At 40.8% G+C, this 12,495-nt stretch overlaps 1 protein-coding gene across 2 annotated transcripts in view; it reads left to right on the top strand.

The window, feature by feature from the left end:
* The window catches only part of Babam2 (BRISC and BRCA1 A complex member 2), a 374,321-nt gene that overhangs the window by 29,459 nt on the left and 332,367 nt on the right, over positions 1–12,495 (top strand). For both annotated transcript variants that reach the window (XM_034514429.2, XM_034514431.2), the window contains exon 3: positions 3,882–3,958. In XM_034514429.2, coding sequence (XP_034370320.1) covers positions 3,882–3,958 — 77 coding nt within the window. The remainder of the gene's footprint in view (positions 1–3,881; positions 3,959–12,495) is intronic.

Here is a 12,495-nt window from a genome sequence, read left to right as displayed (position 1 = left end):
AAAACAGAAACGGCAAACTCACTACTTTTTTTCAGACCATATTGAGTTAAATAGGTTGAGCCTTAAGCCTGAAAGCATGATTTCTTGTATTTTGCGTTGTCTTAAAAATGTTGATGTTTTACAGACCCTGTGATGTATGCATGAACTTGGTTAATCTACATTAGTGTTTGGCTGACTAAAGTCTTGTAAAGTACAGTAAAATTGACCATTTTCTCTGTTTATATAGAAAATTTAATGATTTGAATACTATCTCAATAACTAGGAATAATTTAAAAAGGAAACAAATAAAAATTACTTTTAACCATTTCTTTTTGGATTTTCATGACTAATATGCTAAGTGAATCAAGAGTCTCAGCATTGTAGGTCCCAAGAATCAAGTATCAAGGATGTCATTTTCTTCTTTGTCATTGGTCGATATGTACACAGATGGTTCTTATACATATTTATAAATGATCTTCATTAATGCACATTATAGAACTTTTTATTACTAATTATTTAGTTAGCATATAGAGCAGTGGATTTTGTTGTAATACTGTCATACATATATATTTTTTAATTGAAAAGTTACATTTGTGTATGTGTGTGGGTGCACACATGTTTGTATATTTGTGGGTGCAAGCATGCCACACTGCATATGGAAGTTACAGGGTCACCTTCAAGAGTTGGATATCTCTTTTTCTATGTTCACTCAGGCTGGCAGTCTTTGTGACAAGTGCCTTTACCCTCTCAGCTATCTTGCCAGCTTCATACATATATAATGTTATACTTAGTTCTCATCTCCCTTTTCCCTCCCTCTCCTTGACAGGATGACACATCCATTCGTCAAAGCTCCCCCTCCCCTCTCCCCCTCTCCCTCTCCCTCTCCCTCTCCCCTCTCCCCTCTCTCCTCTCTCCTCTCCCCTCTCCTCTCTCCTTTCTCCTCTTCTCTCCTCTCTCCTCTTTTCTCTCTCCTCTCTCCTCTCCTCTATCTTCTCTCTCCTTTCCTTTCTCTTCTCTCCTCTCCTCTCCCCTCTCTCCTCTCCTCTCTCCCCTCTCCCTTCTTCCCCCTCTCCCTTTCTCCCCTCTCCCTCTCTCCCTTCTCTCTTCTCTCTCTCTGATACAGAATCTCTCTGTGTGGTTTCCCTCTCCCTTCTTCCCCCTCTCCCTCTCTCTCTTCTCTCCCCTCTCCCTCTCTCACCTCCCCTCTCCCCTCTCCTCCCCTCTTCCCTCTCCTCCTCTCTCTCCTCTTCCCTCTCTCCCCTCTCTCCTCTCCAACCCCTCTCCCCTCTCCCCTCTCCCTCCTCTCCTCTCTCCTTTCCTCTCCCCTCTCCTTTTCTCTCCCCTCTCCTTTCTCCTCTTGTCTCCTCTCTCCTCTCCTCTCTCTCCTCTCTTTCCTCTCTCTCCTTTCTCCCCGCCCCTCCCCTCCCCTCCCCCCTCCCCTCTCCTCTCTCCTCTCCTCTCTCCCATCTTCCCCCTCTCCCTCTCTCTCCTCTCTTCCCTCTTCCCCCTCTCCCTCTCTTCCTTCTTTCTTCTCTCCCCTCTCTCTCTGATACAGGATCTCTCTGTGTAGTTCTGGATGTCCTGTCTGTGTCAATTACTCTGGCTTCAAACTCACAGAAACCCACCTGTCTCTGCCTCCCACATACTCAGATTAAAGGCTGGCTCCTTCAGTAAATCCTTATCTGTGTATGCGCTGCTTAGAATGCCCACCTGTTGGACACAGTGCCCAATTTCTAATCCCAGTGCCCTCTCTGAGTATCCGTGAGACCAGCATGCTTCAGTGACAAGTTTTGAGTTGTGATTAATTGTACACATTAAGATTTCCTCTGGGCAGGGTGCCTGGCACTGTGCTTGGCATCCTCTTTTTTTCTTTTTAAAATTTGCATAAGAGTTATCAGCACCAAAACCTTACAATTGGATTGAGTAAACAAGCCATGGTTTGAAAACAGAATCATCACAATTTTAGAAGTTATGTCAGAGACTGTAAGTGTGAAAGTATGTGAAGCTTAGGCCGAACAGTTTTTTAGTGTAAATTGTTAACTGCAGAAATTTCCATAATAAAGTGTTAGTAGAACAAAATACTTTTGATGTAATCAAAAATTCCCACTTGAGAGCTGGTGGGGTGTTCTGATGGGTAATGGTGCTTCCTGCTAGGCTTGACAGGAGTTCAATTCCTGGGGCTCACGTGGTAGAAGGAGAGAATTGACTCACAGTTTGTCCTCTGACCTTTACCGGTGTACCATGGCATGGCTGAGTGCCTGTGCACAGCTGCACACACAATAGAACAATGTAATTTTATGTAAAAAATAAAAAAAGAATTCCCAGTTGATATTCTTACCTTTGGATTTGTAGAATTGGTCTCTTTAGCTTAGATTTCCCACGTTAAACTTTATAACAGCACATTTCCAGTTTTGAAGATAATTTAAAATGGGTAAAAGAACCATTCTCACAACACAGGTCTTTATCCCAAACCACTCTTCCTTTTGCCATAGCTGGGTTTAGTCCGGTGTCTACTTTGTTTATTTTAATTTAGAAAAGATTTACTGAGCATTGTTCTGGGTAGTAGGAAACCCAGGCAGATAGACAGCCCAATTCTATAGTCTGTTAGTACTTCAGTTTCCAGCGAGGGAGGAAGCAGTAAGCAAGAGACAAATGCATCAAGACCAAGCATCCTAGGTGATATGGGGAATTTAAAAAAAAAAAAAAAACCAAACAAAACAAACCCTGGGTGCTGCTTCATAGTGGAAAATCAAGGGAGACCCTCTGGAAGAAATGAAATCAAAGCCCGAGTAGCCGAGAGCCAAGCAAAGTCCTGGGAAAAGCTGTCTTAGCAGGAAAGAGCCCCTGCAAAGGTGCAAAAGCAAGAATAGGCTGAGGCACCTAGAGAGAAATGTGGACAGTACTGATGGGTCACAGTGAGCAGGGTGAGCGCCTCAGGAGATGCTGATAATCAGGAAGTAAGACAGACTGGTGGTGGCAACTGAGTTGGTTTTTCCACTAGGCACAAAGGAGGATTTTTAATCAGAAGAATCCTATTATTGAACCAAGTCTGTGTTTTAAAAAGGTCACTGCCTCTACAGTATAGAGCAGAGAACATGGGAGATAAAATGAGAAAGTTGGGCATGGTGGCACCGATGTGGCACCCACCTGGAGTTCTTCCACCGACTTCCTATGAATGTTTTATTCAGTTAAGAGGTCAGGGCTGTCTGTGAAGTTGAAGCTTTGACTTGTAAGGTCATGAGATACCTTACAAAATCAATACATAAGAGAAGCAGAGGCCATTGTCAAGCCTCCTAAAACCATAGATTTCTAAAACCCCCAGTGTTGAGTCCTGGCTGACTGACTCATCTCCCTGTTTTGCATTTGCATTTTATCTGAAATCAAGTCCCATGCTTGTGCTCTCCTGCAGAGGAATGGTACGGCATGCCAGATCTAGAGAAAGCATCGTACCTTTGGAGAAAGAAAGAAAGCCATCTGCCACTAGAAAAAGGCCAAGAGTGGGCTCTTTTTTGTATGAACAGAGTGAAAGCTAAGAATCTATGTTTAAAATATGACCATAAAATTTCCTTGCGTTTATAGTTCTTGGCACCAAGGACTAGAGACCTGTTTTGGATGATATACATGGTTTTAAAAGTCAAGATACGCTTCTATGCAAGAGATACTTGAAGCACTTGGGGTTCATTGTTAGAAGGCATAAAAGTTTTCTTGCAAGATACATAATTTATCTCAGATCAAGGCTCATTTATTGTCTTGGACTCCATGAGCAGTCAAGGCTTTCATTTTCTTCATTAATTCTTTTACGTATAAAAATTACTTTTTATTTACTTTCTAAGTGTCATAAATAAATGCCTTTGCATTTTGTTCTTAAAAATCTTATTTTTCCTTCCCCTGGATCGCTGAAGCTGTACATCATTGACTCCTGGACCCAACTGTGACCGCTTCAAACTGCACATCCCGTACGCTGGAGAGACATTAAAGTGTGAGTAGATGCTGACCACCAATTAGTACAAGTTGTGGTTTAGATTTTACTTCCGGCTGTTCAGAGCTATCTCTGATCATGCCTACTAACAGTTACTGTTTTGTTATCTGCCATCCGGCCCTAGTTCTGTTCAAAGTGAGGTTTAAGTTGAAGAGGAATAGGCCTGTACAGAAACACAATAGTGCATATGTATGTATTTTTTTTCTTGGAGGGAGCTCTAAGATAATAACCCAATAAGGAGGCTTACTGCTTTGTGTCTGCAAGATGGTTCAGTGAGTGGATAAAGACACCTCCCACCAATCCTGACAACCTAAGTTCCATTCCTAGACACAGAGGGAGGAGGACAGAACTGAATCTTGTAGGTTGTCTTTTGATTTCCACATGTGATGTGCCCTGCACGCAATAAAGTAAAAAAAATATATAAAAGAAAACGATGTACCTACTTAAAGCACCTACTTATTAATAGTTGTTTTTGTTAGGAATGGCTGATGTCCCCACTGCTGTCAAAACCCATTGTCATAGTCCTTTCTGTAGGATTCTGGGCACGGCGTACATGTGTCAATGGACCATGACCTTTATAGCAAGAGTTAGAAATGCAAACGGCCTGCAAGGGCCATCGTGATGATATAAATAAGGAAAGCAGATCGAGTATGGCATTTTGGGATACCCAGTCTCTGAAGAAACTCCTTATATTGACTCAGAAAGTGAAGTCAGACATTTTACAGCTTGTTTTCTTTTTTAAATCAGTTTTAAATGTTGTCTATCTTTCCAAAATTAAGGACATAGGTTATTTAGGTAAATTGAGTATGTGTGAAGAGTGGCCTGAGCTTCTGCACTGAGGCTTCTTCCAACACTGCCTGAATGGTGCACAAGGTGCATGCCTGGGACGCAGGCCAGCATCTGCAGCATCTGTCTATGCCGTATTAGCCCTTCCCTGTCACCAGCACAGCACTGAACCATTGCCTACTGTGAAAGTGATAATAGCTTTGCTTTGTTAGTGTCAGTAATTGCACTTTGCATTTTCTTTCTTAAGCCTATTCTTGTGAATAGGGTATTAAAATCAATCTATTTGTGAAAAAGAGGAATAAAAAATGTGGTTACTAAAGATCAGATGGATGGGTGAGGCACGTGGCACAGACTATATATAAAGTGCTTTCAAGGTAAAAGGACCTGGGTTTGATCCCCAGAACCTACACAGAGAGAAACTTGGCAGGGGCAGATGCTTATAATCCCAGTGTTGGGACAGAGACAGGTAGGTATCTGGGGCTTCTGATGATCCAGCTTAGCTTACTTGGCAAGTTCCAAGCCAATGAGGAAACAGAGTGGATGGTGCCTTAGGAACGATTCCTAAAGTTTCCTCTGACCTCCACATGCACTTATGTGTATGCGCTTGTGTACTTACACACATGCATGCACACACACACACACACACACACACACACACACACGCACACATGATATGATGGGTGGAATGGGTGGATAAACTGTGTTTTTTGGAGTATCGACTATGTGTTCTACCATCATTAACCAGGAGGTACCACATCTTAGTATTCTTTAGAGTTGCTTCGTATTAATTTACCAAATGCAATGTTAAATAAGACATTTAGGCCAAGGCCATTTGTTACCCTTGCATTATTAGACCATTCTCAGGAAACCATAAAAGAACAAAATAGTGGCAGGATTAGATTGCTACTTTTTTTTCAAAAAGAAATTATTAACTAAATTTAAAAGAAATGATCCAAGTAAGTCACTTGTGGATGAAATGGAGATAGTGCCGAGGTTACACACAGAGGGAAGCACTGGTCTCCTGTCCCATGTTTCCCCCTCCTACTCCTATCTTCTGAGGAAACCATTATAGTTTTAAGAATTGGTTTCAGTTTAGTTCTGAGGATTCCCAGTTCTCTCAGTACTACACTGTCTGCTTCCTGACTGGCCAGTTGTAGATGTTATCTTTTGACTTCCTGCCCCCTATAGAGCCATCAGCCTATTTTCACTGTCCCCCTTTCCTCTGTCTTCCTCTTTAATAAAAGTATGTCACTGCTATTGGTTTCTTTACCTTGTAGCTTAAACCTTTGTTCTTTTTTCTTGTGCTGGGGATCAAATTTCAGGGCTTTACAAAGATTAGAGACAAACTTTTCCAAGGAACAAATCCATGGCAATCCCCTCTATACCCGGCTTCAGGGTCACTTTAAACAGTGCATCATACATTTCAATGAACAGTCCCCCAAAGTTCTTGATAAGTGCATGACTCAGCTTTCTTATCAGCTAGAACGATCTCTGTGCAGTAGTGGTGGACGTTTCATTTATCTGGAGTCCCATGAACCACAGAAAATGTCTTTTGGCTTTACACTTCACAGGATAAGATGAGCCTCTGCTTCTTTCTTTTTTCTCTTGCATTTCCCTGCACTGCTTTCACATGTCTTCTCTTTTCCCCTTTGCATTCTCAAGATTAATAATTTGTTGTCTATGATAGTCTCCAGGGCATTGTTTATAAATTAAACAGTGGCTCAATAGGCCTGCTTCTGTATTAATGATCATTAGATTTTACCTTGTTTTGTGGACCCAAATAGTAACAATTCTATACATTACTGGATGATTTCTTAAGAAACAGGCCACTTGCATACGCTATTGGAACGCAGGCTCAAATAACCTGCCCAGATTTTGTTCCTTGTTCTTCTGCTTCTGCCTTTCCTATATCTTTGCCTAACATTTTTTATTACCTCCATTATAATTAGGTATCTTAAGATCTCTTTTTTCCTCTCTGTTCCTCTTTCAGATGTCTTGTTCTTACTTTACGACTACAGTATCTGTTACAGACATTCAAGTAACACAAATTAGAGATCTAAAATACTTCTGGGACCAATGAAATGATTCAGCATCTAAAGGTGCTTGCTGACAAGCCTAATGACCTGAGTTCAATCTCTGGGATCTATCTGGTAGAAGGAGAGAACTGTTCTAGTTTCATTCTCACTGCTGTGATAAAACACTCTGACCAAAGCCCTCTTGAATCAGTTAATAATCAAGACAGTCCCCTACATACATGCACATAGGCCAGTCTGTTCCAGGCAATTCCTCAGCCAAGGGCTTGAAGAGATGGCTCAGCAGTTAAGAACACAAACTGTTCTGTTCTTGCAGAAAACCCTGAGTTTGGTCCCTAGAACCCATTTCAGGTAGCACATAGCTGTCTGCACGTTCAGTTCCATGAGGTCTGATGTTTTCTTCTGGACTGTGAAGGCATCTGCATGCACATGTGTATACACATGTATAGTTGCATTCTAAAATAAAAATCTTTAGAACAATAAGATTAAACAAAATCCCAGCTAACCAATTCAAGAACTGGTTCCCATGAGTTGTCCTCTGATCTCCAAATGCATGCCACATATACACACTATCACACACACACACAGACATTACAAACACACACACATACAGGACCTCCAAATGCATGCCACGTATACATACCATCACACACTCACACACAGACATCACAGACAAATACGCACACACATACACACACATACAGATATATAAATGTAACAATCATAAAATTTTAAAAATGTTTTCTTTTTAACCACCATTATTTTAATATTGACATCGAGTATCATATTTTATATTATCATTCCTCTTCCTGTTATTCTATAATGCTGCAACCCTTTAATACAGTTCCTCATGTTATAGTGACCCCAACCATAACTTATTTTCATTGCTACTTCATAACTGTAATTTTGCTAGTTATGAATAATCATATAAATATCTGTGTTTTCTGATGGTCTTAGGTGAACCTATGAAAGGGTCATTTGTCTCCCCAAAAGTTGAGGCCAACAGATAGAGAATTGCTGATCTATAAGCTGTCCTCAAATAAAATCCATCATGTATATAAGACAGTAGATAAAATATTGTTTAGAGCTTCTAGGTAGTTGAGCAGGACTCACTGCAGGTGGGCCCACTCTTAGTGTGGGAGACTCTTGGTGTCCTGTTTTGAAGTTCAGCTGTCATCAAAGTAGGTTTTATTCTTTTTCAAAAGTATTTTTTCCCCTGGGAGTACACACTTTGCCATTGTCAGGCAGAGAGGTGTGTGGACTCTTTCCTGAGGAACTTTTAATTAACTCCCTGCTCATAGCTCGATGTTTCCTCCTCTCATCACCTCAACAGGTATATGGAAGACGGTAGCTTCTCTGATCAGCTGTGTCCTCCTTATATTCCTGTGAGAGACACAGAGCAGCCCTGCTTCATCAAGCACCAGGTCCTGGCTGCGTTCTGTCTTCTAGACATTTGTTGAGATTTCCCTGTGCAGATTGCTACTTCTTCCCTTTGTCTTCTCCTTCCTCTTCTTTTATATTTTTGCCTACTTTTTTTTTTTTTAACTTTAATTATTAGAGGGGTGGTTAGAAGGAAGAATAAAAAAAGAGTCAGCCTCCATTCTTTTTAGTTTATATTATGTTATATTTGCTGATATTCTGTATTTCCTCATTACTATAAAATTTTCACATGAAACCTGGCATTTATTATATATTAGGTATATTCTATCTAACTATTGATATCATTATATACTAAAGCACTAAAGACTTATTTAGCCTATATAGCTTATGTATGCTCTGTAATGAATGGGTGACTATTAGATGTCTTTTCCTTTCCCTTCCCTTCCCTTCCCTTCCCTTCCCTTCCCTTCCCTTCCCTTCCCTTCCCTTCCCCTCCCCTCCCCTCCCCTCCCTCCCCTCCCCTCCCCTCCCCTCCCTTCCTCTCTTCTCTTCTCTTCTCTTCTCTTCTCTTCTCTTCTCTTCTCTTCTCTTCTCTTCTTTTCTTTTCTTTTCTGAGACAGGGGTTCTCTGTGTATCCCCGACTGTCCTGGAATTCACTCTGTGGACCAGTCTGGGCTCACACTCGGAGATCCACCTGTCTCTGCCTCCCAAGTGTTGGCATTAAAGGTGTGTGCCACCACTGCCTGGCTGGATAAGTCTTAATATTAAGTGTTGGGGTTCAGTAATTGCCACACAAACCATACAAACACCAATCTCAGTTAAGCAAGAATAGTTTATTGAACATACACCTTAATACTGGTCAGACCAGGGACATAGTTCAGCATTGGGTCTGAAACTTTGACAATAGACATCTTTCTCTGTTAGCTTATAAAAGAAAAAAACCAACAAAACCTACAATGAGTTCATATGAAGGTGCAGGAAGTGCTGCCTGGTGGTCAGCTCTGACTTAAGGTATTTTAGACATAACAGTTCATATTGACCTTTAACATGATGGGTTCTATGTGAAGCTTTGTGGAATTTCTTTAGATTAAAAAACCTCATACAGAACATAATATAGCACAGGATCTGGTCAGCATGATCCTGTTCTGAGTCAGGTTATTATTATTCCATGTTAATTGCTGGCAGGCATATTTCAGCAGAACAAAATATGAACAAAAATGAACAAAATAACTACAGCTATGGTGGGAGTCAGACATAACACTAAGATTTCAACCTTCATCAGCCCACAGCCAAATTAACAGGAAGAAATTATTTATTATGAAAACTTTATTTGTATGAGTTCATTAAATTAGAGGGATGAACTTTTTTCTCTCTTTGAAATTGTATGTGTATGTGTCATATATATGTATGTGTGTGCATGCCTGTGCATGTGGGGGTCAGAGGTTGACATCAGGTATCTTCCACAGTCACTCTTTATCTTAGGTTTGTTTTGTTGAGACAGGGTCTCACTCTGACTGGCCTGTAAATTGCTCTGTAGATCAGGCTACCCTTGAACTCACAGATCCAACTGCCTTTGCTTTTCCATTTCTGGGATTAGAGGTATGAGCCACCCGATTTAGCAGCTTCTTCCTTCTCCTCCTCTTCCTCCTCTTCCTTCTCCTCCCCCTCCTCTTCTTAACTGTTTAAATTCTTTTTTTCTCCTTAACCATGCCAGGCTGGTGGGTTTTGAGAGTTTTTTGAGGGAAATTCTCACTGCACTTGGAGCTCACTGGCTCACCTAGGTTGCTTGCCAGTGAGTCCAGTGATCTGTCCCTCTGTCTGTGCAGCTCTGAGATGACAGATGTGCACTGTTGTACCTTCAGTGTGCATTCTGGTGGCTCAGACTCAGTCCTCATGCTCCTGTGGCAAACACTTTACTGAGTGAGCCATTTTCCAAGCTCCTTCTTGATAAAATTCTGTAATTTACAGAATTTTCAACTTTCTGTAGAAAACCTTCTGAAGGATGTTGGTGATGTGCTTAGGTTTAGTGTTAGAACCAGGGTGCTGCAGTAGGTACAGAGCTAGGAGATTTACTTGAAAGGATGGCATTATGAGTAAGTTCCTTCGAGGCTTTAGAAAGGTATGGGCTTTAAGGTGCCATTTACCTGTTGCCTTAAAAACCTATTTTAATTCTCCAATCTGTACTCTGTGGGGTAGGTAGCCTATTGCTTCAGTCTGGAGGCCAAGAAAAACACCTCTGTAAGCTTAGAGATGGAAACCTTTTTTCTTGTTTTTATTTTATTTATTTTTTAAAGCCATCTCTTTAGTCCTGGGAATTTATTTATTTATTTTTAAGATCTGTTGAAAATGCAACAGACTTATCAAAAATAAATGAAATCAACTATATAAATTACAGTGGGTTAGTCTTAGTTTAGAAACTCAGAACCAAGTATGTCCTTTGCACATGCAGTTAAAGGTTGGGTAGAGATGGTTTGTGCTCATCGCTGAGTCTCCACGTCCCCACCTGCAAACATTTTTTGTCAGCATATCCTAGGACAAGCTTGTTTTGCTTTGTGTGATATTTAGGCCATGGCCGTTAAACTTCCCTTCTTAGTACTTTAAATGAAAACTATTTCCAAAAAAACTAGAATTACACCCCCCCCCCCATGTGCACACACATGTGCATTTTTATACCTGCTATAGTGTACCTGTGGAGGTCAGAGTACAAACGACCTGCAGGAGTTGTTTCCTTCCATCATATGAGTCTTGAGGATTGAACTTGGGTGGTCAAGCTCAGTGGCAAGCACCTTCACCCAGTAAGCTTTCTTTCCATCCAGTCTTGGTATAAGCTCTCAGAAGCCCTTCCGGGAAGTTTGAGTCATGGTCAGCTGACAGAGGTAACAGTGTGGGACATTTAGGTCAACATCAATCCTTACTGTAGTTCCACTCTATGCATCATTTGAAAGTCATGGAAATAGGTTTACTATGTCAACCAGAATTGTAACGATTAAATCATTTGTGGATTTCTGAAGAATCAAATTTTTTGCCAGGCATGCCTTTAATCCCAGCCCAGAGGCAGAAGCAGGTGGATTTCTGAGTTCGAGGCCAGCCTGGTCTACAAAGTGAGTTCCAGGACAACCAGGGCTACACAGAAAAACCCTGTCTCGAAAAACTAAAAAAAAAAAAAAAAAAAAAAAAAAAAAAAAAAAAAAAAAAAAAAAAAAGACAATTATTTTCTTCTTAGAGTTAGATTTTGCAGGCCCATTTTTCTCCCTTGTTTTTTCTCTCTCTTTTCTCCCTTCCTTCCTCTCAGTCAGTTTTTCCTCATAATCTTCTTCTTCTTCTTTTTTTTTTTTTTTTTTTTTGAGACAAGCTCTCATCCTGTAGCCCATACTAAGCCATCACTCACTGTGTGGCTATGTAGTGTAGGCTGGTCTCAGGTTCTCAGTTGTTTTCTTATCTCAGCCTGCTGAGTGCTAGAATTACAGGTATGAGCCATCCAACTTACCCAACTTAGCTTCCTTTATATAACTTTTAAGTCATTCTTTTTTTTTTTTTTGATTGGGAAACACCATGCATTTAGGCCCCACAGCTGTGTGAACGGGTTTTTACAAAAGCCTATGTGAAAAAAATCATTTGTTGTAGTAATTATTTAAAATCAGCTGCTGGTCAAGCCGACTATCTAGGCTGCAGTGGCTTTGCCTAACTCAACCATGTGGCCAGAGGCCACTTGCGCACTGCAGCTCGAAACGGCCAACCAGAGACACCAGCCCTGCCACCCTCAAGACGCCAGCATGGGAGATGGCTCTGCCAGTCTTTCACACTGTCTCCGCAAGGCTGGGCATTGCCCAGACCATCCCGCCAACCACATGGGCCTGGTACAGATGAGACTCTAATGCTTAGATTATCCAAAGGCTTATATATTTGGTAATGATCAATAAGAAGATGCCCATACGATCAGAGGTGTAACCCAATACCCAACCTAGATATACCAACTACCTTTGACAGCTACAGACAAACGAACATCCGCCTCCATGTCCTGTCTCTCATTCTCTGTCTCTCCCTTCTAGTTCCTCCTCTTCCTTCTCTTCTTCTTCTCTTTACTCCTTCCACCTTAGCTCCTCCTACATTCTTTTATTTTGCTTAACATTTTTTTGTAAGGATGAAGACAGCATATGTTCCTACTTGAGCAAATTTTGTAACTAAATTTATTATAGTTAAGAAATGTATGGCCAGTGGTTTATTATTACAAGATTTGTCATCAAATTCAACCTTTTACAGCCTTTATAATAATATTCATCTTTAGATAAACAAAACTATTCTTATCAACAAACTCTAATAAGTTTAGTTTGCTCAAGT

Source organism: Arvicanthis niloticus, chromosome 11 (genome assembly GCF_011762505.2).
Source record: "Arvicanthis niloticus isolate mArvNil1 chromosome 11, mArvNil1.pat.X, whole genome shotgun sequence".
In the NCBI taxonomy this organism is placed as follows: Eukaryota; Metazoa; Chordata; class Mammalia; order Rodentia; family Muridae; genus Arvicanthis; species Arvicanthis niloticus.
This window is presented reverse-complemented; position numbering and strand designations above follow the sequence as displayed.